General features: G+C 37.1%; 1 protein-coding gene across 1 annotated transcript in view; it reads right to left on the bottom strand.

The window, feature by feature from the left end:
* Positions 1 to 20,556, bottom strand: part of gfra4b (GDNF family receptor alpha 4b) — a 47,857-nt gene extending 27,301 nt beyond the window's left edge. The window contains 1 exon segment of the mRNA XM_055159008.1: positions 20,436 to 20,556. Coding sequence (XP_055014983.1) covers positions 20,436 to 20,556 — 121 coding nt within the window.
* Positions 20,557 to 26,248: the final 5,692 nt, after the last annotated feature.

Raw genomic sequence — 26,248 nt, 5'->3', positions numbered from 1 at the left:
GATGTTGATCTAATGATAAATGATTTATGTCATGGGGACCTGATTATTGTCCCCATAATAAAGGCAGGATGTATACAGACTTTATTCCCCACAATGTGATTTAAAAAAACACCAACATACGGACAAGCACAAACTGCTAATCCACTACTCATGCTTGACCCAGAGGACAGAACAGGACTTGGCCTGTTTTATTGTTTATGGCTTTCTTTTAGGAGTACAGTTTTGTGAAGTACTGCAAGGCGACAGCTGCTGTAATTTTGGGCTAAAAAATAAATGGAATTTAATAGAATGTTCTGTACTAGTGAATAATTTGCTTGGGCAGCCAAAGCCACATGTTGCTGATGTTTGGCTCTGAAATCATAGGTTTATACTGTTTTCCCAAATTCCTGATAGGCATGACTGACTGGCAGATTAGCCAATCAGAGAAAGGCATGGCCTATTTTAGGGATGCACAATACTGTTATCAGATGTCGGCACCAGTCTTGGACATTTTACTGGATAAGACTGCCCAGCTGACATGTTAATGTAAACAAGGAGTAATGTATGCAATTTGACAGAAGAACACTTAAACACTGCACTGTGTGTACCTGTGATGCAACAATCCCGGCAATATTCAAACCATGTATTCTAATGAAGCAAAATACATTACTGTTCAAAAGTTTTAGAACTCCACAGTTTTTAAATTTTTTTACTGTTTACTGTTGACCAAAACATATTCTAAACTTTTAATTTATGAAAGTGTCCTTCTTTGGCAGATATAACAGCTGAACACACTCGTGGCTTGTTCTTTTTGCAATAGAAATCAAATATTCTTCAGAAAGTTCTTCCCAAGTCTGTTATAGAAGTTCCCATAAATGTGTGGCACTTGTAGGTCGCTTGGCTTTACTCTTCTGTCCAGTTCATCCCAAACCAGCTCGATGGGGTTTAAGTCTGGACACTGTGCTGGAGACTCCATGTTTTCAAGCTTTCCATCTTGTTCTTTTTTCCTGAGGTAGTTTTGGACTTTTGGTGTTTTGTTATCTTTTATCTTTTTTTTTAACCTCTGGCTGTTCAGTACTTACCTTTGTAACCATTTCAAGCTCTTCATTGGACTTGCACGACTTGAGTTGCAGTAAATAAATGAGGGTGTTCTAAAACTTCTGCCTGGTAGTGTATAACTCCAGGTATATTTTTGGAACAATGTCATAACATGGTTAAAAGCTCAAAAAAAGAGTACATTTTATTATTGTAGTATGTGCCCTTGCTGGCTGCCAACCAGATTAAAGTTGTATAATAAAATACAGTTTTTACATTTATCATTGCTGACAGTCACACACAGGTTAAGATTCCTGGACTGAATGATATGCCAAAAATGAATCAAATTCTCTTATAAAAACAAAACAAAAATGTCTTTCAATATTAATTTCCTGAACATAACACGAAAGATTTTTCAAAACATCAAAATAGTGACATCTCTTTCTTCGAAGTCTAAACCACATGCTTTTACTGGCAGAGGATTGACTGTGGACCTCTCAATTAAAAAGACCCAAGCTGATTTTCCGACCATGAAAGACTGGAGAACATCCATTTAGTCCAGATTTTACTCTTTGAAAAAGGTGATAGACTATGAAAATAAATTCTCAACGTGTTTTTTCTCCTAAATGTGTTCCAATTTCTTGCAGTAGCCTCCATAACAATATGCAGCATGTGTCCAGGTGAAGTCAAATCAGATTAAACTACAAAACAAATAAGACTTTTAAAAGGACTGGTTATTTCAAATCAATCCATATTTCAAAAAAAGTTAAACTGAATATGAAGTTATACATACATTTTTTTCATCATAAAAAATTGATTTAATAGATGTAGTCAGTCCAGGCCCATCAACAGAAATTTGTGAGCCCAGGACAAGAATCCTCACATAGACCCTCTCTAATAAACATGAACAGGAAGAGCATCCAATTCTGGGCCCCTAAAAAACAGTGTTTCCACAACTTTTTTTTCTAGGGACCCATATTTTAAAAGTCACATATCTTTGCAACCCAAATCAATAGACATTATTGGTAAATCAAAAAAAAAAAAAATTGTGACCATTATTGAACATTATTGAGGATATTTTATTGTTGACTGAGTGATCGTGTGTCTCTGAACAATTAATATTACTGTATTTTTCAGACTGTAAAGTGCACTGGATTATAAGGCGCATTAAGTGAAACAGACAACACTTGAAACTTTTTTATTTCCTACAAGGACGACTTTGATTAATAATAGTAATAAATAATAATAGTCGTAGTAGTAGTAATAATAGTAATAAATGTTTAATGCAGTTTTGCACACATTTGTTTATGTTTTACATAAATGAAACTTAAAACCACATGACTGATTTGCATAAACTATAAGCAATAAAAAAAAATCAGTGCTCCTTGTGCACTGATGCGCTCAGCCTTCTGTCAAACTAAAGGACATGACTCAGTGGAATATATGTGAAAATTGGTTGGAGGTCAGTAAACTCAGCCAGAATTAATACATAAAGTGCTCCAGATTATAAAGAGCACAAAAAGTCCCCACTCTGTGTACTGTCCTGGTCAGTCACATGGCAATTGCTATCTCTAAATAATCATGAACAATATAAAAAATATTTCTTCCCATAACAATTCAAACACAAAAATTTGATACTGAGACATAGACATTTGCATAACATCTTGGTTATGAGCTTTCTGAATAAAAAATAAACTCAACTCAACTTTTTCCCCCATCCAAAACACTTTGTGCTACATTACAGCGGTAGCCCCCATAACAATATGCTGTTTCCATGTGTAGGGTCCATGTTGGCGAGCATGTGTCGTATCCAGAAGAAGTCATGTGAAACAGTGCAGTCTGTATTTAAATGTCCCATCTGGCCGGTTCAGCATGAGAGCCTCACATCTCACTCTGTCTGTGTCTCTACGGCTCCATGAACTGTGATCAGTGCCTTTAAACATTACAGTCACATTGACAACCACACTGCCGCTATATTTCACTGACTTTTATCTACATTTTGTACAACAGGGCCTGCAGAACTACTGATGAGAAAGTGCATTTGTACAAATCAGATTGGACAGGTTCCACATGTTCTCTCAGATCAGATTTAGACATTTTATCAGCATCACAACTCTGTTATAGAAAGTGAATAAATCTCTGTACTATTATTTTATTATAGTTATCAGATCTTATATAACGCAAACGGGTTCATGTGAGTTTTAAGCCATGTTAGAATGCTGTTACCTCTGCAAAAACATGTCTAGAGTTGTGTTTTGATTCAGTCACACATATTTGAGTAACCCTTTTATTATTAGTTTGTCTACATTTCCAAAGCTCAATATGCTCTGTTCCACCTTTTGATGTCACGAAACGGTTGTTTTAATGTTACCAGCTACCAGTTCAGTAGAGATGGACAATTCCAGGACTGAAATTATTCAGATGGTTCTAATGAAAGTGTATGGAGTTTAAAAACACAGTAGAACTCTTACCACATGACATCACAAAGTGGAACAGAGTTTTCTGTTTGCACTGTTTGTAACAAAGACCATACAGCCCTCAGGGCTGTATGGTCTATAGATCTATGGAATCATACACTGAAATATCATTTAAATGGATATCCAGCTGCAGAAATTTTGTAACATAAACACAAGTTCACAGGAGACTCAAAATTCCAGCTAAATATTCCAAGAGAACTGAAACTCTAGGATAATGAAAACATTAATAAAGTACAACACTGCGGGCAAATTCCAAATTAAGCACAGTACATTTCACAAACTGAGTTGTGGGTCAGCGTGACCACATGTTCACCTATTAAGGAAGACTACTCCTCTCCGGACTGTGTCAATCAGTGAGCACCCAAGGGCCCACAGCAGAGCTCTGGTTTGGCTCCCATGTCGTCTCTGCTGCTTTGAGACTGTTTTAAAGTCTCAGATGAAAGGTCAGAGGAGGATCGCAGGGACAAAACGCACGGCTGGAGATCAAAGAGGAACATAAGCTCTCAGTCTAACGCCATCCAATGCTACACAAGCAAGTCTGAGTGTAACCTGACCCAACCTGAACAGAGTATCACTGCTAATAATGTACAGAGTCATTGTCTGGGGTCAGAGCTTTTAGTCCTCTGAGCTCTGAGCTGTCACTATAGAACAGTACAGTGTTATGTTGTGTAGCAAACTGTGGTGTGCAGACAATGCAGCTGGGGAGGCTTATTCTAGAAATAGTCAGCTATTACTGTTTAACTGGTTAAAACCAGATTGTTATGTGCACAGCACTTTGAATTCTACACATCAGTCTGTGATAGCTCTCGCTGAAAGTGAAAGGGAAAATGCAGAATGTCATGATATCAAACTTTTGTTCAATTCAGTTGAAAGAAAAGCACAGACATCTGTCCTATCCACAAATACACAAAGCACTTTGACTCTGCCTGTTTTTTCTGTATTTTTGCTAAAATAAGCTGAAGTATGTCTGTCGGCGTCGTCATGTTTGTTTTGGTTAATTTCTGCGCTTCACCTGTGGCTTCCTCCAAAACCACAATGCTGCTCTGTGATTGGTCTGGACCACTTGGTGCTGTGGGCTAAATTGCAACAGCAGGAATAGATTTGTGAGAATTCATCTTGCTGGTCAATTAAAATGATGTTATAGTCTGGATTCCACATGTCATGGCTAGGTCCTGGTTTGAACAAATATCAGTTTTTGTTTTGATCCAGTTGAGATTTGATTGACTCCAGTGTCTCTTGCTTTTGTCTGTTTTTATCTCTTGTTGTTACTTTTAGATTGAATTGATTATTTTTGTACATTTGGTTTTCTTCATTTCCCTTTGTTATGGTTTAGCTTTACAACTTGTAAACTTCCTTATATATAGGTCTATTTGCAGAATTTTAGCATCTTATCTTTTACAACGTATTATTAAATTGTAACTTAATTTAAAAATATTAATATCTTGTTTTTTGATACTTTAATATAGCTGGGCCATGTTGTACCCATGTTTGCCTGTTTTAGATACGTTTGTAATGGATCCATGGCTTGTTAATTGTTGGGTCTGACTCCAGTGTAGATCACAGTCTGGGCATGTTTGTTTGTTGGATTATTTCCCAACATTTTACTTGAAATCTTTTTATGAAATCAAAAACTTTTTCAGTGAGACAACTATCCATTATAGCAAGCAAACAAACCCATTACATTTCCTGTCACAGTTTGCAGAACAAAACACCACTGTGCACAAAATGATTACTTTAGCTCCGTCTTCAGTTTGACTTTCACTAACCATACAACATCACTTTGTCTCTATTAATTTGACAAAGTCAAACTTAGTTATTTAAGTGCATGTGACAGCTTAGACTTCTATCACATCTAAAACATATGTAGCATATTCAGGAGTTTACTAAACATCTTGCCCATTTTATATACACATATAGTTTTAGTTTGTATTATTACGTCCTAGTAAGAGCTGCTGATGAGACATGTGTAGGGGTAATTTCATTACTGATCAATTAAAATTTAAACTGCCAAATAAATGTCTTCCAATTGTTGATTAATTAATTAATCATTATAGCATCTTTATAGCACATTTCAAGACACCCAGAGTGCTTTACACTGCATTATTCAGACTCTACACTTGGTAGTGCTAAGCTAACTATTATAGCCACAGCGCTGGGGCAGACTGGCCCCTCTGACCACCACCAACACTCACTAACGCACCACATTTATACTATGCAATGTAGGTGAACACAACAGTTTTTTTGACACTGGCACCTCACTGTGGCACCTGTAATTCCCAGCAGTCTCCCATTTAAGTACTAACCTGCCTCGGCCCTGCTTAGCTTCAGTTTGGTCTTTTGGCCAATTGTTGTATGTGCTTTTTCTTTGTTAATGACTTGGGTACAGGTATTCCATTTTAGAACTCAGCACTACTTCCTGTATTTTTGTACTTTTCCACAAACTGCCATTTAACTGATGTGAAACTATAATAAATATTTACCTCAGGTACTATCATGCCAAACCAAGTCTTCATTAAAAACATGGGCACCTGTCATACACACTTTAAGCCCTATCTCAACACATGTCCTTGTGTAACTGACTACATACTGAATTGAGGTGATGAAGAATCTAAAGGTGCATTCAAGTCTTCATACCAATTCGAACAACTTTTACTTTTCAAATTTTCCGACAGGAACATTACTGGGTTGGAATTGCTTTCAGAGCCTTTTCGCTGTCAAGAAGGCTTGGCGTGATCAAAACTTACTCTTTTCTTAGTTCTTTCTTTCACAAAATGCACACCACCTGAAAAGACATAAAGGGAGGCCTAACACAACCTCGGCTTTGAACAAAAAGACCTTTGAGAAAAGCGCTTTGAGACCCCTACAGACACCCGTATCAAGTGGTCTAATAAGGACCCACTATGGCATTGTGAGTCAATATTTGGATGGGATGGGCTGTTTACAGAGACGCCTCCTCTGTACTTGAAAGCTCTCAGAAATAATAATCTCCCCTTTTTAGATGGGAGCTCTATAAACATTTTCTTATTCCCAAACCCCACAGCAAATGACAGTGATGAGGGTTGGATTACAGATCACCCACTGGCGGAATGTCCTTTTATCTCAATAACAACTTAAAGGGCCCATATTATGTTATTTTCTGATCTATGTTATAATGTTGTTTCCTCATCACAAACATACCTGTAGTTGTTTTTTTTTTCATTCACACATGTTTAACGCACAAACCCTGCATTTGGGGGTCTTCTCTCAAAAGGAAAACACTGTGTTCCACTTTGTGATGCCATGCAGTAATACAGGAACTACTCGAGGAAGCGTTTTTAATTGGATAATAATTTGGATAATTTCGGCCCTATAATTGCTTATCTCTGAACAAAAGGTAAAAGGTGGCTGTTATCTAGAAAACAACTACTAAGACCTTTGGATATGTATGTCTTGCTATTGAGCCCTACTTGAGGTACTTGTCATTTCCGTAATAGCTACTGAGAAAGCGACTATATAGTACTTATTGCCTCTAGCAGTAAAATAAAACTTCAAATAATGACATACAAGGCACTGGCCAGCTCAGTTGCAACTTCAGTACTTGCAAGTACATTATGTATAACAGCAAAAGGTTCAGTGTAAGTGAGTGCCCATAATGCGGGACAATCAAGAGGTATGTTGATTAGACATGAACTTCCAAAGTGGTTGTGTGATTATTAGCTTCTAGGGTCTATATATACACTATCAACAGTGTAACCATGACTTCCACTCAAAAACACAGAGATTGTCAAAGGATATACAGTTGGTCTAAGCATCTGTTGGTGAAATGGAACTACGTTTCCCAAACTTTTTTTCTGGGGACCCATATTTTAAAAGTCACAAACCTTCACGACCTAAGTCAATACATATTATTTGTAAATCCCAAAAATAAAGGTGGATTTGACCATTATTGAACATTAATGAGGATGTTTTATTGTTAACTGAGTGATTGTGTCTCTCTGAACAATAAGTATTACTCAAGTTTTAAACTATGAAAAACAGTAGTTGAACCAGCAATAAAAGGTATCCATAAGTCACCTATTAGACATTAAATGTAGCCCATTTCTTTTTCTTTTCAACATTCAATTGTACCAGCATTACTGCAACAAAACAGTCAATAAAATAATTACAAAAAGATCAGAAATTATACAAAACATGTCTTAACATTTCAACATGTGTCAGAACTGTATTTTGCAGAGCTACATGCAGAAAAAAAATTAAAATTAAAAATAAAAATTAAAAATAAATCTCTTGCGACCCAGTCTTTGGGAAACAATGAAATGGAAAATCAAAGTCGTGATCATCAGGAAGTACAGCTGAAAAACGTGAAGCTCTTTTTGGTCCACCTGACCAGATCAAAAATATAAAACAGAATGCATATTTTACTGGGAAGAGTTAATCATCATAAATCTTACCCCTCTAAAAGCCAATTTGTTACATGGAGCAGTGTTCACACACGACATTAAAAGGTTACTAGTCCAAGGCCCAAAACAAGGACTAATCTCGGCTTAAACCAGAATCAATGGGACTCTACCCTGGCTGTCATATATGTACGCCAGTCATTATAACTGAACAAAGCAATGTGATTTTTATGCAGCGGCTATTCCTGAACAGGTCATCAAGTAGCTGACTAACTGAACAAGGCTTGTGAGTAATTACTATATTGATTTATCGTTCAACATATGAAAGTTGGAACAATATATTTTGGGGCTCAGTATTTCTCGGGTGTACAGTTTCTTCCAATATTGGGGAGATCTTTGCCATTCTTATGAAACAGGATACAATTTGAGTTATAGAGGGTAGAATAAATAACTTCTATCCTATATTCTTCTATTTATTTGTTGTAGCTTTTAACGGTACAGCATATTTAAAAATAGGTTTACTGGGATTATCCTGTTTTGTGTCAGTGGCATAAAGTCATTTCAATATTGTCGTTTATTGTAGTATCTCTGTAGCAATTGCTGAACTTTGCACTTTGAACTTTGCTTTCCCCATAGATAAATTTTCCTGTTTAAAGGCAACATTTTGAAGACTTTTGACATTTCATACGACAGATTGTTTCATTTTGAATTGTTAATTGGCAATATGGCAACTGTTCTATTTATTCATCACTTTGAACCCCATGGCTTACTGACATGAGTGAATTATTGCTCACAGCCCCCTTGAGAAATAAGAAAACGATCAAATGTACATTGTTCTATTCATTTGATTGTACCAGGATACCTAACCTTTCAAACAATTGTTATATTTAGCTCAAATCGAACCATTTCCGGGCTTTCACTATTGCAGAATCAGCTGTGGATTGACCTTTCCCTACCCAACACCTGGCTTATATTGTACCAAAAGAATGACAGGTGTAACCCACACACTGACAGGAGAAATGTGACAGGTAATCTCAAGTGAAGCATGTTCTACAAGTCTCCTTTTAAGACTTAATCCACTTCTTGCCAGCTCAGTTCTTTTGGTGCACATTGTAATGCAGGGATGGAGGCCGGGTCGCATTCAGTCTCATTAGGATGCACCACTAGGAGAGATTGCGCTAGGGGCTCGAGGAGAAACTACATCCCACAAGGAGAGAGGAGGAAAAACAGTAGCAGCCTCTGGACCTTATGCTTGGCCAGTTTGGGTCTGTTAATGAGCGGGTCATTTGGCCAGAACCACCTCACGGCAGGATCCAAGCCATTAATAATGTCAAGACTCCACTTAACTGCAGCTGCTCTGTTTGGGTTGGTGAGCAAAGGCGTGCTGTCTGTGTTTTGGAGGCTGAAATAGAGATTTTTTAGTTTTTCTGTTAAGTTTTAAGATGTTTTGGGATTGTGTTATGACTCAAGTTACATCTTAAAAGGTGCATTGTCTAACTTTTCCAAGAAGGGTCCAGCTGCGGCCTAGGCATTTCCGTCATGATACAAGAACACCCATTGGGCGTTCCTGGTAGCGCAGTTTCACAAGGGATACTGGGTATAACTAGCCTGATTCATCAACCAGTTTCACTTTGTGGAAACCATCTACCTTGCAGTGTTAGGATTTGTTCGCTTGACGGTAGGCGGGTACTTTTTTTCATTTAACCAATTGCTGCTATTTGGGCGTGACGTATGTAATGCGCCACTAACGAGGCTAACTGGTATATTGAGCTTTTCCCAAATCCCGTAGGAAGAAGGACAATAACGTCTTTCCCCATTTTTGATGAAATTCACCAAACATTCTCTCTTTGTTCCGGCTTTAAATCCTTGATCTCGGGAATTGTTGACAACACAGAATATATGACTCTTTGCTGATTGGCTGGTGCCCGAACTCACACTTCTTGGGTTTTGCAAACCGATTCCTGACCTAGTCGCTGGAGAGAAATGAAATTGAGTGAAGGCACTATGTGGCGCTAGCCTGGCTAGGGTATAACCTCATTTGCCTGGGAATTGTGTTCTGATGTCGTCTGTATCACTGATCTAGCTGCAGTTTCCTCTTAATTGTATCTGGATTTGATACTAACATTAGCGACGACACGCATTTGGTAGTAGTTATCTCGTATATATAACAGCTAACCAGGAGAAAGCTATGTGTTAAACTGTTTGTAGTTATAGACTATAGTTTGCAGTGAAGTTTTTGTCCATTATTTTACGATGTAGCCAGTATTACTACAATACTATGTCAAATTGGATATGATCATGTCAGCTGGAAATAGCAGCCGTAGAACATTGGTGGATCTGATGCTTCATTTTGGTGGTAAACGTAGCTTTTTTCTGGCTAGCTGTTAATATACGAGATAACATGAGATTAGCTACTTCCGAATGTGTGTCGCTAATGTTATTATTGGATTCGGATACAATTAAGATACTAAAAGAAGCTATATCAGTGATACAGACAACATAAGAACACTTCTCAATTAATGTTGTCAAAATAAATAGAGATGGAGATGCTAATAGCTTTGTCTGGAATGTTTAATGGTATGGTATTAAACCTTTCTGTCTTCATGGAGACCAAACCAGATCAAGTTGTAGGTCAGATCTGTGGTGGAGCATCCCTGCTCACAGTCAGAATGCCAATTTTTCTGCTTGTAACCATCTGTAACTTCATCAATGTAAGGTATATTCCAGACAGAGCAATGGTATATCCATAGAAACCAAAACATTACATAGTGCAGCTTTAAAGAGGGGGTATAATGCAAAATCCACTCTTTGGAGCATTGAACATTGTTCCATCATCAAAGACATGTATGAAGTAGTTTTATATGTCATCAATGCATGTTTGAGCGATCTCTCCCAGGTTTAGGGTTAACACTACAACTCTGTTCAATGCTTATTTTATTCAATGAGTTATGCATTATTTGAAAATCGTTGGCACCCTTGTTGTTCATATGTAACCATTTACAATTTTCACAACATGAGACATACCATGAGATTGGGTTCATTAGAACTAAACAAGATTAAATTTTGGCATAATTTATAATAAATAAATAGTGTAATTTATTTCCCAATCCTGGCTTCACTTTTTTATTTTATGAAATACTTTAGCAGCCATTGCAGTACTGTTCTTTTGGTAATACTGCAACTCAAATTGTATAACTCATCAACTATTTTTTTGTCCAAGCAAAAGGTAAATTCAGAGGGGGAAAAAAAAATCTCACAAGATCATTTTCCTCATGTGTGCGCAATCTTGTGGCAATTTTGTCTCATGAGATCTTGTCCCATCCTTATTCACTATGCTACTGCCCAATCTGATCTGGTCTCAGGATGACATGCTGAAGCAATTATGCAAAGGTAGTGGTTTTCTGATACAAAAGACCAAGGGGATTGAATGCTTATTAAAAGTGCACAATGCCTGCCTGTTGATTTGCCAGGAATGTTCCACAGTATGGCATTAAACTCAATTATTTACATAACATTATTTATTGAGTTACAGTACTTGACCTGGTTGCTTCCCCTGCTTGTAAGTTTAATGAAATACTAGAACATTCTGAGACAAGCTGGCGGTGTACTTAAATGACCAGCCAGAACCACACATTTTGGCAAAACTTTTCAAATCCAAGTGGATCTGGAGCTGTATCCTGTCTCCCCGATTTGAGAGGGTATGATTGACATTGCAGTTTACACAAAAAACAAAAACGGGGGGGAAAAAAACAAAATAAAAGACTGAGAAATTGTGCAGATCTTTACAAACCAAACTATTATTTATCACAGGCAAAATATGTTATATATTTGGTTCTGAATCTTATAAGAATTTTTGAGAGGAGGTGTTGTCCACATTTGAGAGACACGTGATACAGATTAGCAGCTACGGTTGGATCATCTCATGTTTGGACAGAGATTCACCCTTGACTATCCAGTTTCAGTCCCTGGATTTGGAGGCACTGGTTAGTCAGGCAAATGGTGTATCCTCCACCAGAATACATCATTATTACACCATCATAGTTATTTTTCTTTTAGTTTAGTCAACAAAGTTAATGCAAAGTTGTCTAAACTCTATTCTTGACTAAATGAAGATTAATATAACTCCAGTAGAATGGTTAGTGATACTTTCCATGAATATCTCTAAATGACGGACAGTTTTTAAACAACATATTTTGTGTGATGATACTTCACCAAGTATTAAAAGAACTGCTGATGTATTGTATGATGAGTAAAACAGATATTTCTTTACATTTAAACAACCCCATGGTCATAATTGGACTAATAAAAGTTGAAATATTTCCTGAACAGACAGCTGGGAAGTGCATGTTATCACTGTGGTGTTCATACTTCTCATTCACAGAGGAGGAGGAAGAAGAGGAGGAGGAGCTGTCATCTTCTTGATCCAATTAATTAGTGCCGAATAAGACATGGAGCAGAGGGGAGGAGGAAGACCAGAGGGGTGACAGCAGTCAGGGGCCAGTGTCATGTCTGCCTCTCAGGCGTAATAAGACATCTGAAGAAAGTTACTTCTGCAGCTAGTTACTACAACTACAAGACTTAGTATAATGTGAATATTGTTGAGAGATCCAGTTGGACATTTAAATAGCCAGTAAACATTTTATAAATCAGATAGCCCACAAATTAGATCTAGATTCGATTTTTGGTGTGTGTCTAAACTGAACAAAAGAAATCTGAACATACAAATCAACTGGTCAAATATGTCATTGATCTGTGTTGGTTTTTATTTGGATGATTTTAGCCCTGGAACTGGCAATCTCTACTGAACTAAAAGTAAAACGTAGCCATTAATATATAAAATAATGCTTCATGACATCACAAGATGGAGCTGTACTAGTTGTGAATGAAACAAAACACAACTCCAGGTATGTTTTTGAATACGTAACAGCATTATAACATGGTATAAAGCGCACTAGAGTCAGTGTTGCATAATATACAACCTTTAATCTATGGATTTTTAGAGTAACTATTGTATTTGGAAGACAAAGTACAATGACTTTTAAAATAAACCTGCATAGGTGTAAACAATCAGAAAGAAATCAGATCACTCATATCAGATGTAACAGACGTAACTCCAGAAGTCAGATAATGATCAGATTTTGGTGTGCTTGTAAACATAGACTAAAACTAAGCTATTCATGAGTTTTCAAGCAATGCCAAAGTTGAAGAGACAATATGGAAATAGCCTTGCAAAATTATTAAAATCACTAAGGAATTATCTGAAAGTCATAAATGTAACAACAACACCTCCACAAAATCAGACTATTGCTATTCACTATAATATCCAAGCTCTGCACACATTACCAGGGAATAAAATGTATAATATATTTCCATGTGTAAAGCAATGCAGCAAAAAATAAGCACCTGCAATTTTTAATCAAACTTTTGACAGTTTGACCTGTTTATGCTATGGCTTTCTTTTGATATCAGGTGTAATGAGCGAGGGAAGATTTTGAAGTATATTTTGGGATAAATAAGGTCAAACAAAAGTCAACTGTGTTTTACCAGCTCACTGATATCATCTCTTACTCTCACAGAATATTGGTGGTTTTCAGATTCTATGAAAATGTGATCATGTCATTCTCTCAGATGGGTGGCAGAGGTCAGATTTTCCTATTAATAACATTATATTTTGCCATGAAATATCCAAAAGATAAATTCACAAATGCTGAACCTGTCCATTTTTATAACAGCTAGACCCAAGAACCCACTGTGTTACAAAAAAGAAAAATCTATTTATTCATATTAATTTTAGCTGCCCCCCATCGGTATTAAATATTATCGATCCTATATTTAAAGGTCCTATATTAAGCAAAATTGACTCCTGTGAGCTTTTAGCCATGTTATAATGTCGTTACCTAGCTGTGTTTTCTTTTTTCATTCACACATGTTTGAGTAACCCTTTATTTTTGTCTGTCTACATCTCCAAATCTCAAAATGTTCCACCTTGTGATGTTATGAAGCAGTAGATTTCAAGTTCACAGCTACCTTTTGTTCAGAGGTTGTCAATTTCATGGCTGAAATCATCCAAATTATTTTAGTGAAGGTGTATGGAGTTTAAAAACTTCCTGGATTAGCACCAGAGGTGTAGTGGGCGAAGTTCGTGGGGTTATGCCGGCCACCCACTTCTCCCAACACGAGATATAAAAAAAATATATATATATATAAAATAGCTACAACTTAAATGTCAAACTGGAGCTATTGGCAATGGTGAAAACAACCTGCACAGGCTCATGATATCTCCAGTACTGTTCTATAGTGACCTGCAACATGAGAGACCAGGACTGATCCCAGGACAGGACCAGGAGGACTAAACCAGGACTGAACCAGAACTAAACCAGGTCTAAACCAGGATTTATCACATCATTGACATCATGAATCGAGTACCTCCACTAAAAAATCCCCACTACACCACAGATTACCACATTAAATCACAAGGTGAAACAGAGAAGGACTCAGCCTAAATTTGCAGAGTTTGAGTGTTAAAACATGAATGAAACAAAACACAACTTCAGGTATGTTTAAGATGAGGAAACAACTTTAGAACATAGATCAGAAAATTGCATAATATAGGCCTTTTAACATTCCCACAAAGATATTTTCCCTGTAGTCAACAGTGGTGTTTTGTGCCTGGTTCTACTGTCAGGGGTAATTAATCAGACCTAGTTGAATGGGGGTGGCATGGTCGTGTGCACCAGCAGATGTTGTAAATCCATTCAGAGTGGTGCCCTCCAGCCCGTTCCTGTCTGCTGCTTTTGTAATGCCCCTTTTTGGGAACGCGGGAGCAGATAGAGCCACCACATATCTGCTCCACTTTACAAGGATGCACTGTAAAACTGGATTCACCATAACACTTTGAGGACAAATTAAAGGTGCACTGAGTTTCTGGTGCAGGGCCCGCACGACAGTTATTTGCCTCCATGGAGATGTTATTGGTTTACCTTCAATATTCCAAAGTATGCAATTTACAGGTGAGATCTGTGAAGAGGCCGCCCCACTTACAGTAAGAATACATGCTTTTAAAGGTATTTTTGAGCTATAAAAACTTCTATAATTGAATAAATGCATCTTATTTAAGTTTAATACCATATTGTGGAATATTACAGGCAACACAATAGCATCTCCATAGCAGATCCCAACCTGAAAAGTTACACAGTGCTGCTTTAAAGCTTATGGGATTGAAATTAACAGAAATAAAAAAGTGATTCAGTACGTTTCAGTCCTCATTCACAAAAGGCCAGATCAAAATAGTCTCAATTATAGATCTAAAAACTAATGAATTATGTTTTCAGTTGCAGTTGGTTTTATTGCTCAAAAATACCTAGAAAAACAAACATTCTGACTGTGAGTGGGGTTGCTTCTTCACAGATCTGACCTGTAACTTGGTCTGGTTTGGTCTCTATGAAGATAGAAAGGTTTAATACCATACAGCAACATTCCAGACAAAGCAATAACGTCTCCATGGAGAAAAAGCATCTGACTAACCCTCCACTAGAAAGGGGACACAATGCATCTTTAAAAATATTGGAAAAACATCTGCAAAAAGCTAAAAACAGACCACATATTGAGTAGTTAAAATATTAAAATGCTACATCAAAGTTCAAATGCTACATCAAAGTTCAAAGTCTATTGGTAAAAACATTCTTTCAGAAGTTTGCCAAATTTACAAAGCTTCTATAGACACATGTTAAATATTTGAAAAAGTATAAAGGTTCAAATACTCAAAAAGTAGTCTAACAAATATTTGCTTACTAAATCCAAAAAATTTAAACTTTCAGGGACTGGTATGACAGCCTAATGGTCTAGCCATTCCGAGGCTGATTCTTCGCATGCTGACTGTCTCTATGCTCTTCACCCCCATCTCACAATTGTCCAAATCTTATAGGTCACAAAAACTTCACTCCACTAAAACTATTTATGGGATACAACAGTCGTGTTAGACATCCCCACAGACTTTTACCGCAAAACACACAAAAAAAAAGGATGATTGCGCTGGAAAGTCCTAGCCAGGCTGGCGTCACCTAGTGCCTCCACTCAATTTCATTTCTCTCCAGTGACTAGGTCAGGAATTAGAATACAGTAGACGGTTTGCAAGAACCCTGGAAGTTGTAGCCCACAGACAGGCCAATCAGTGAAGAGCTGTGAAGCCATGTCTGGGTCCCTTTTGTGGTACAGCACAACAGTAAACAAAGCGACCGAGATGGATGTAGATGAAGTCATACATTCTGTGTTGGCAACAATTCACGAAAATCGAGGATTTAAAGCCGAAACAAAGAGAATGTTTGGTGAATTTTATCATGGGGAAAGACGTTATTGTCCTTCTTCCTACGGAATTTGGCACATTACATATGTCACAACCAAATAGCAGTGATTGGTTAAATAAAAAAGTACCCACCTACCATCTAGCGAATGAATCCTAATACTGCGAGGTCAGATGGTTTCCACAAAGTGAAACTGGCTGATAAATCAGGCTAGTACAAGCCAACATGTCAAAAAATGTCAATGCACTAAAACCACCTATGGGATACAACAGTCATGTTATACAACCCCACATAACTTTTACTGGGGAAAAAAAAAAAAAAAAAGGATGGTTGAGTTGGAAAATCCAGCACAACTTGTACTTTTATATCAGGATTATTCCACCTACTTTTTGGGTAAGATGAATGGAACGTGCTTTCCTTTAATTTTCCACAGTATAACATTAAAATTATAATAATGATAAAATCTGTTGCTGTTGTGTTGTTTTTCAGCAGAAAGTGTGTGAGGCAGGGGGCATGGACTCAAACACTTAATTGGCCTCAGTAACAAGCCTGGTCTACTCTCCACCACTCTGCCAGATAATGCAGTCTTATTTGGTATTGAAGTCTGAGTGCTGAGACTCATGTACTTACTTTGCTGTTTGGAAATACCTGTACTTAACCACTGCTTCTCATCTGTCCAGGACCTGCTTCACTGCTTCTCCCCACCTCTACTGTCTGCTAATAACGTTAAAGTGAGTGTATTTTACTTTTATAGGGTATTAACTGCTAACACAGCATATTTTAATCACCGTGTTAGCTTTTATTGTTTTGAAAATGCTATATTCGCCAAAACCAAGGTATTAAAATGTTTTTGACAGTCTGAGTTTCCCGTCCTCCCTCCCTTTGCTCCCAAAAGTCACTTCCCCCCATTCACTGCACACTGCATCACGTTTGTCAAGTTGTTATGTACAGTTTTGTATTATGTTATGTTACATTTTTGTTTTGTTTTTTGTTTTTTATGGAGAATTATTGAAGGAGCATGGGTGACGTAGGCTTGTGGACTGACCATTGCACAAAATCTTAGAGCTAACCATAAGAAAGGTTCAAATAGGATCCAGGAGAGATCGCGAAAATACTCAGACATGTATGACATCTAAAATCTCTTCAGACATGTTTTTGACGAAGGAACAGTGGTATAACAAGAAAGCTCTACTCTTTAAAGTGCCCGTATTATGCTATATTTTCTGATCTATGTTGTAATTTTACGCATGAAAAACATACCTGGAGTTTTGGTTCATTCACACACAAACACACAAACACACAAACCCTGCATATTTAGGCTGAGTTCTTCTCTCAAACAGGAAACACTCTGTTCCACCCTGTGATGTCATGTGGTAATATAGGAAGTGCCCCACTGTGTTTTTAAACTCAATACATCTTCACTAGAATCATTTGGATGATTTCAGCCCTGGAATCACCTATCCCTGGACTGAAGGTAAAAGGAGCTGTTAACTTGATAACTACCGTTTCATGACATCACAAGGTGGAACAGGGCATTTTGAAGTTTGGAGATGTAGATATGTTGATAATAAAGGGTTAGTCAAACATGTGTGAATGAAACAAAATACAACTCCAGGTCTGTTTTTGAGGAGGTAATGACATTCTAACATGTCTTAAAGCTCAAAAGTGTAAATTTTGAGAAATATAAGATCTTTAAATAAACTTTTGATTAGTCTTGGTCTTGACTCTGCTTTGGGGTTCAGCCTGTAAATCATTAAAAGAGTTAAATTAAATAAATACCATTCTGTGGAACACAAGCAGGTGGCAGAAGTGGTGCATAAAAAAGGTAGAAAGCAGCAAGTTTCAGCATTTCTACAGTATCACTTGTTCGGGTCATGTAAAGTGCAGCTGCGTAACTTTTAGTGACATTGCACAAGGGTTCTCCAATTGCCCTCTTCTTATCTCCTACTTCCTGTATATTACATTTCTCCATCTAAAAAAAATAATTGGATTTATTTGGCACAAACAAGCCTTTCCAGTCAGGCCTTTTTATTGCGTCCGCGACGAGGACACAAACTGATTTGGCTGATTTGATTAACTGAAGAGCTCCTATGCATAAAAGACGGAGAATTAATTTCACTGACAAACTGTGGTGTCCCGTGTGCAGAGCCTGGGTTTGTTCTGGTCTGCACAAGCTGATAAGAAACTATTCTATTTATGGCAGTGTAATATACTCACTCGTGTGTGTAAGCAAACAGTAGCACAGTAATTAAATATCATAACGTTTGACCGTTGTGCCCCTAAACTTAAATTAATTAGTAATAAACACAAGTAAATGTAAAAAGAAAGACACAATAAGGGTGCATACATAGGGGGTTGCTCACAGTCAGATGCATAAGAAACTACATAAAGAAAAGAAAAGCTGTTTTGACAAAATGTAAAAAAGTTATTAAGTGAAACCATAATTACTTTTGCTAAAACAACTTGCTCCTCGTAGTGCCAGTATGAATTAAAATATTATCACCAAAACCTATTTTTCCATCCAACCAGTCTGTACAACTTCATCTTAGATTTGAAAACAAAAACAGTTGTAAATAATATTTTGTGGAAATGAACACATTTGAATGTAAGTAATACATTCAAATGTGTTTTGTTCCTGTACAGACATATTGTAAAAGTAGCTTTCAGGATTAAAATAAGAATGTTGCTCATGAACCAGGAAGTGCACTCTTAGTATGCTAGTTGTTTGCTGTCAAAGCAAAACTCTTGATAAATTTGGTAGAAGTGCTTATGACTTCATCACACTGAATAATTTGGAGGCTAGGAATGTGTTTGGAGTTAGTGAGGAACAACTTTGAACCACTGCAAACAGCATAAAATGAACTGGTTCTGCTTTTCACGCTTAAAAAAAAAAAAAAAAGTACAGCTTTTTATAAACGTGCTGAAATTTGGATGAAAAATGTGTCAAAATACCCAGGTAACTCTAACTGTATGTTTGTTAAAGTGCTCTGTTGTTGTGGCATCTTCATTAGGTCAATCAGCTGATAGCAGGTTCATGTGTTAATTCTATTGCTCTGGGTGGGATTGGTTGATGTGAGGATTTGTTTTTTGTTTTTTTTGTTTTTTTCTGTAATTTACAAATTATTGTCCAAGGTTATCTCATTTACAGGGGGATAGTCAACACAAGTAACCCTGTATTGTCCGCCTTGAGACATGGGAAATATCTGTTTTTCCACCCACTTTAATGTAGCTACTCGTGATTATTTTAAGTAGTGTATTTCGGCATACTCTCATTACCTGTACTTATAATAGCTTATGTATCTGAAGATCAGACAAGAAAGGATGTATTTTATAATGAGAAAGTGGAGATCCATTAAAAAAAAAAAAAGAGTTCAATAAAAGAGGTATGACTAATTTTGTGCGCAGATCCTGTTTCTGACGATAGCAGCCTTATTTATCAAGCATCTCCATTTGGAAATGCAATACAACATATACTGATTTTGCTATCATGGCTGTTGTGCACAGGTAACTTACAATTGCTTGAATCCTCGAACAGTGACTGAAATTAAATGTATTACTGCTGTAGTGTATACATATGGACAATGTCAAAATATTGAAAAACAGGCATTAATCAAAAACATACAAAAACTAGTTTCACAACAATATTCACGTAAAAATGACATTTGACATTTCCAGTTTTAGATATGAGCTTAATCTTAACTAGTATAAAACATTAGTAAATACTCTTATTTAATGAAAAGTACATTATATTGTCTTTTTATTGTGGTATCGAAAATTTTTATCAAAATTTGAGTATCAAGACTGTTTCGTATTATCAAAATCAAGTTTGAATTTTTTTGATTTGTGACGACACTAGTATCTCTACATCCTACTTTAAAGACTTGTTCCCATTCAAAAGAAATAATATACTGTTTTAACCGCTATGGGAACAAGGCCTAATACTTCATTCTGCACCCCTGGATTCTGTAAAAAGAATTTCTGAAACAGCGTAACTCCAGACCTGTTTCCCCTGAGCTAATATTTGCCCTAATTATCCAATATTTTCATCTGCATGGGTTCACTGTACGTCTTACCCAAAGTTTTCAGAATAAAGTGGAAGCCATTACTTCTCATCTTTTATCTCCGGACCTGCTGTTCAACTTCATAAACCCTTTTTTATGGAGATTAACGAAAAGCCTTGGTGGGCATACATCACTGTCACACGAGTGAAGCTGACCGCTTCTGTTGTTTCATTTCACCAAAGTGACATTCAAACTATCACTTCTCACCATCAAACTGTCCGAGTCCTCCGTAAAGGCCACCCACTCCCACAGAGCCACAGCGGAGATCACAGCGAAGGCTAATATTGTGACAGATGAGAGCGAGGTGAGCGGAAAGTAGATCCAGCATGTTCAAATAGGATTATGAGCCACTGTGTGTCCATGCCAGATGTTTCATTTTCACTACTTTTTATGGTAAGTGTGTGCCTGTGCGTGTGTGGGGGGTGTGTGTGAGTGTGTGTGTGTGTGTGTGTGTGTGTGTGCGTGTGTGTTACTGGTGTTTATTACATTAGAGCCATGGGGAAATCAGCATGCACAGTGTAAAAGGTTACACACTTTTTCTGTAAAGTTGGCAGTATTTAAGATAGAGACGTTACAAGCAAGAAGTGTCACTTGTTCTCTTAACACAGCTTTCATCTGGAAACAAAAGGTATCACTTTATACTTACCCATCAAAGGAGCTGTACCAATTTTTACTGTTTTAAAACATGATTACAGAACTAGTTCATTTTGAATTGTTTGCAGTGGTCCAAGTTATTTCTCACTTACATTATACATTCCAAGCATCCTAATTATTTACCATGATGAGTTTATAAGTGCTTTTCACAATTTTCGTAGACCAGAGCGAAGTTTTGCCCACACAATAAAGCAATGTAATGATTTTTTCTTCTAATTAGATGCAGATTGCAAAGAGCTGACATATTTCAGCTGCTTATACAATATATCTGTATATTCCAATCATTTTCAGATCAAAATGTTTTAAGTACAATAATAATATTTTAAACTTAAAGGTCCCATATTACACAAAATTGACTCTTGTGGTATTATGTCATGTTAAAATATTATTGCCTCATCAAAAATATGCCTGGAGTTGTGTTTTGTTTCATTCACACGTTTGAGTAATCCTGCATTATTAGTCTGTCTACACACAAAGTGGTAGATTTCAAGTTAACAGCTACCGTTTACCTTTTGCTGAGTAAAGACTGGCTATTCCGGGCCTAAAATAAACCAAATCAATCTAGTGAATGTGTATGGAGTTTAAAAACAAAGTAGAGCACTTCTTGAATTAACACGTGACATCATTAGTGTTTTCTGTTTTAGAGAAAATCTGCCTGAATATGCAGTTCGTGAATGAAACAAAACACAACTTCAGGTATGTTTTGATGAGGAAACAACATAATAACATAGATCAGAAAATAGTGTAATATGGCTTCATTAAGCAATGAAAAACATGAAATATTGTATATAATTGGCAACAATATACGTAAAGTTACACATCACTAACAGCATTCTAGTATTTTCGCACTTTTCCCAAAATGACTTATTCATTTAGTATTTTATGAAGCCCTTGCATGTTTTGAAAAATACTGCGATGAAAGCCCATTGTGAATCTGAAACAAAATTGCATGTGGAAAACACATCCTGTGACTAATGATACCTTTTCCCACTATACCTCTGTCTCTGACCCTGATCCCATTTCATTTGGAACAAGACTGTACACTCAGCTTTTTCCTCCAAAAAATAATTTAAAAACAACAAAATGCTCTGTCAGATATATTGATTTACAACCACCAGACATCAAGACTTTGAGCCAAAAAACATAGAGCATCTGACCATAAGCAAGCGCACCCTCCAGCACTAACCACAAAGCGCCTTCTTGGCCAAAATCAATCACTATTTTGCTGCCAAGTACAAAGGCACCAAACCATTTCTCTATCATGAAGATCATATATTTTCTGCAGTTTAATAACAATAGTTCTGGTATTTCATCATTTCGAGGGAGAAGGCATAAGACATGGGGTAGTTAAATACATGTTGTGCAACATTTTTCTTGTGTTTTGAATGGTTTTCAACTGGCTTTTGTGCAATAAAGAAAAATACCCAAGTTAAGACGAAACTACTTTTATAATTGTTGTAAAGTTTATTGGTAGCACTTTGGAGTGGACTTGATTTACGTTTGATGTTTGTGTACCTAGTGTTTGTGTTTATGTGTGAATGCGTGTGTGTGTGTGTGTATGCATGTGTGTGCGTGTGTGTGTGTGTGTGTGTGTGTGTGTCAGTTTTGTGTTGAATGTGGAGAATTTTTAAAAAGCTATGGGTCAAATGCAGATGATACAATTCTCTATGGGGGACAATAAGATGTACCTTAACTCTTAACCTTCATTAAAGGCCCTGTATCCGATTTTTTCCCATGTATTAGAGCAAGATTTGTCCTGCTCCAGAAAAGATATATTGTATAAGCAACTCTTGAAGTAAAAAAAAAAGTCTGCTGCATGATGTCTATATTTAATTAGAAAGCTTCTTATTGTCTATTGTATTTTATAATAAGGAAGTGCACATTTTTCCATGATAGCAAAACTCTTGTCTCTGAAAAGCACTTATAAACTCATCACTAGGAATAATTAGGATGCTTGGAATACATGAGGAAAGTGAGGAATAACTTTGGACCACTGTAAACTGGTTAAAATTAAAATGGTTTTAACTATCTAACTAATACATGAAATAACAGTGAAAAACTGATAATCCTGATGTTACAAAGTGCAATATTAGTTTATGAAATGTAAATAGTTGTAAATCTTATAATCCTATATTTAGTAGTTTGTAAAAGTTTAAATTTACCTGTTTGGGGCTTAGTGGTTTAGGCCAAGCTATATAAGGGGAATTTTTTTTGTCACGGTTAATATGAACATTTTAAGACCAAAATGACGATGCTCTCTGCAGCAGTTATAGAGAGAGGGGAGACAAGATCCCAGTGTAAGTCAATTGAAGCCAGGGTCAGAAGGAGCCGGAAGAGTCTCCTGCCGAACTTCCTATTTGGCAGGTGGCGACTAGTGCATTAACTATGTCCACTCATATATACGGTCTATGTTCATGACCTCACAAGGTGGAACAGAGCATTTTGAGCTTTGGAGATGTTAGACAGACTAATAATAATGGACTACTGTACTCAAAATTGCATGAATGAAAAAAACAAACAAAAAAACAGAACTCCAGGTATGTTTTTGAGGAGGCATCAACATTATAACAAAGTTTAAATCTCACAAGATGGAATTTTGTGTAAGTCTTTATTTATATAGCGCTTCTCACAGACATTTTTGTCACAAAGACGCTTTACAGAGCAATATTCAGCATTATTCATTCACTCTATACATGGTGATGGTAAGCTACTGTTGTAGCCACAGCTGCCCTGGGGCAGACTGATAGAAGAGCGGCTGCCATGCCGATTGGCACCAACGGTCCCTCTGACCAACATCATCACTCACACACCACTTTCATACTAGGCAATGACAGTGTCTAGCCACTAGCACCAGCACCAGCACCCTGGTTGATCATTGATTGATTGTATTTAACTGACCTTGACTATCAACTCTTCTGGAGACCTGTAGCATGGGGGGAAACCGGAGCGCCCAGAGAAAACTCATCCAGACACGGGGAGAAACATGCAAACTCCACAAAGAAAGGCTTGGGCAACCCAGGGATTGAACCTGGAACCCTCTTGCTGTGAGGCATGAGTGCTAGCCACTCAGCCACCGTGTGTAATGTAGGTCCTTTAATTTACAAATAGTACTAGGATCATTATCAGTGTTTGATATTGCGGTGTATAGTTAATGAAAATAGTGCGTACTTTTTACTTCAGCACTTTCTGTTTACAATGATAGAAACATTTTTGAATAAAGTTGCACAGAAGGATCACTCATTAAGGCTGTTTTATACTTTCTCTAATCCCAGTGCGAGATCTTGCTTTTTCAGGTGTCCACGTAATCCCAAATGAGCCTTGTTTAATGCCTGCTCTAATCAGCTACGGCTCTCTCTCCCCAGTACTTAACAGCGCTCATTTTCCTCTGACTAAACATCTTCAATCACACAAATCTCCCAATGAAAACACCATGAGCAACGTTCTATTTGAAATTTAACCACAGACCCTCAACTACAGTAATGGATTAAGGCATTAAAGTGCAACTCATTTCTTTGCGCACACACATTCATCAGAGCTAATCAATGGTCTTTGGCTGGAGCCCGCCCCTTTAAGATTCTGACAATGGCTCCGCTCCCTGATAATTCAACCCCCCTTTGATCCAATATTTATGAACGTTTAAAAGTTATCGCGGTTTAATATTAAAGGCCAATGATTATATGGGAGCTGTACCCGCTAAAGGTCGCAGCCATCAGACCGAATGACATCTAAAGAATGGTAATGTGCTCAATTCAGATAGCTCAATAATTAAAGACAGGGTTTATTCAGAGGAGCGGTGCAGCCCCCCAGAACACCACTGAACGGGCTTTGTGTCTAGAAAAGCTTTTAGACCCAAGCTCCATCATCACTGAATCACTCAAATAGTTTGATAGGAAATGGAAAAGTCATATCCTTCATTGAGCAGTGCTTCCTGTACAATCCACAAAGTAAAGTACAAATCAGAAGTTTCAGTGAGGAGGCTCCATCTGTCACACAGAACAGAAAGGAAGAAGCCAGGTGAAAATTTTAGTTAATTGGTTTATAAGATTCAATTAAAGGTGACAAAAAGGACAGGTATTTGACATCACTTGTGCTATTACATGACAATGGAGTTTTCAAGTCTACCTTGAGCTCCTAGACCAGTTTAGTCCAAATTGCGGGGCTTTGTATCAAGTGATTTTTTTTATTTTTTTTATTTTTTATTAATTAAATCATATTAGTTAAATATATATATATATATATATATATATATATATATATGTATATATATACTTTTTAAGCGGGTATTGATTAAAATATTTCAACTGAGGTGGATTTTGACTACACAATATCAAAGGGTCTAGCAGCAGCCCATGAGGAGCACCATGAAGAGTGGAGCTTCACTAACTACACCACTGGTTGGTTTTAATACTCAATTAACTACCCCAAAGTAAACAAATTATCTAACTCTAACTTTAACCAACTTAACCTTGTTATTCCCAGCTTTTAAAAAATATGTTTTGCTATCAGATGTGATGTAGCTGATCTCCTTTCTTTAGCCAGTGGCTCCAAACTTCCAGTCCATATGGTGGCTGCACCTAGACCAGCAAAATATGATTCTTCCTCTCCAGACTCAAAAGCACTTGGAGAACTCTGCCCCTTGTGTCTGGAATTAGTATCTTCATAGAACTTAAGTTATGACTAAAATGTGTTCTACTACTGAAAATGGGAAAAGAAACTGAGTGGAGAGAAAATAATTACAGCAATTAAGCAAAGATCTAATAATTATTCTCAGTATCAATTAATTGGCACATCCAAAACACAGAGCAAAAAAGATGACATTTGAGTAAGCCGTGGTATGATTTCCAATCTTCAAACTGTTGAGCTTCATTAGAATTCATGAAAAAGGCTGCAGGGAGTTCTTTTCACGTGACGATTCATGAGGTGACAATACAAGTCAAACAGAGCGCCGCCGCATAAATCTGAAGTAAATGACATGTTCTGCAGTGTAAATCTGTAATTCACAGTTAATAGTGCATGTTAATCTGACGGGCGCAGGGACAGCAAAGGGGGAACTACTGGAGCGTGCTGACCAGGTGCTTGACCCTGGCTCTGGGTATGATGAAGCATATTTATGATATAGGGCACATATTGTCCTGTCAGGGCTCCTATGGGACTCTGCCAGCTGTCCCGTGTACAGCAAAAGCACGATCCTGAGTTAGACTATGTGTGCTGTACAGCTGTAGAGGCTATAGGGGTGCAAGATTAATCACAATCAAAACAAACACGCTATTTAAATAGTTGCAATTAGCACATCATAAAGGCTGCAATTTATGAAGTACCATCATTTCCTTCACAAACAACAAAATATGCTGCATAGAAACTGTTAC

The sequence above is a fragment of the Boleophthalmus pectinirostris genome, unplaced genomic scaffold, assembly GCF_026225935.1.
Source record: "Boleophthalmus pectinirostris isolate CB_2022bp ecotype Guang Dong unplaced genomic scaffold, ASM2622593v1 HiC_scaffold_23, whole genome shotgun sequence".
Taxonomy (NCBI): Eukaryota; Metazoa; Chordata; class Actinopteri; order Gobiiformes; family Gobiidae; genus Boleophthalmus; species Boleophthalmus pectinirostris.
The sequence above is the reverse complement of the archived record's forward strand: the minus strand, read 5'-3'. Positions and strand labels throughout refer to the sequence as shown.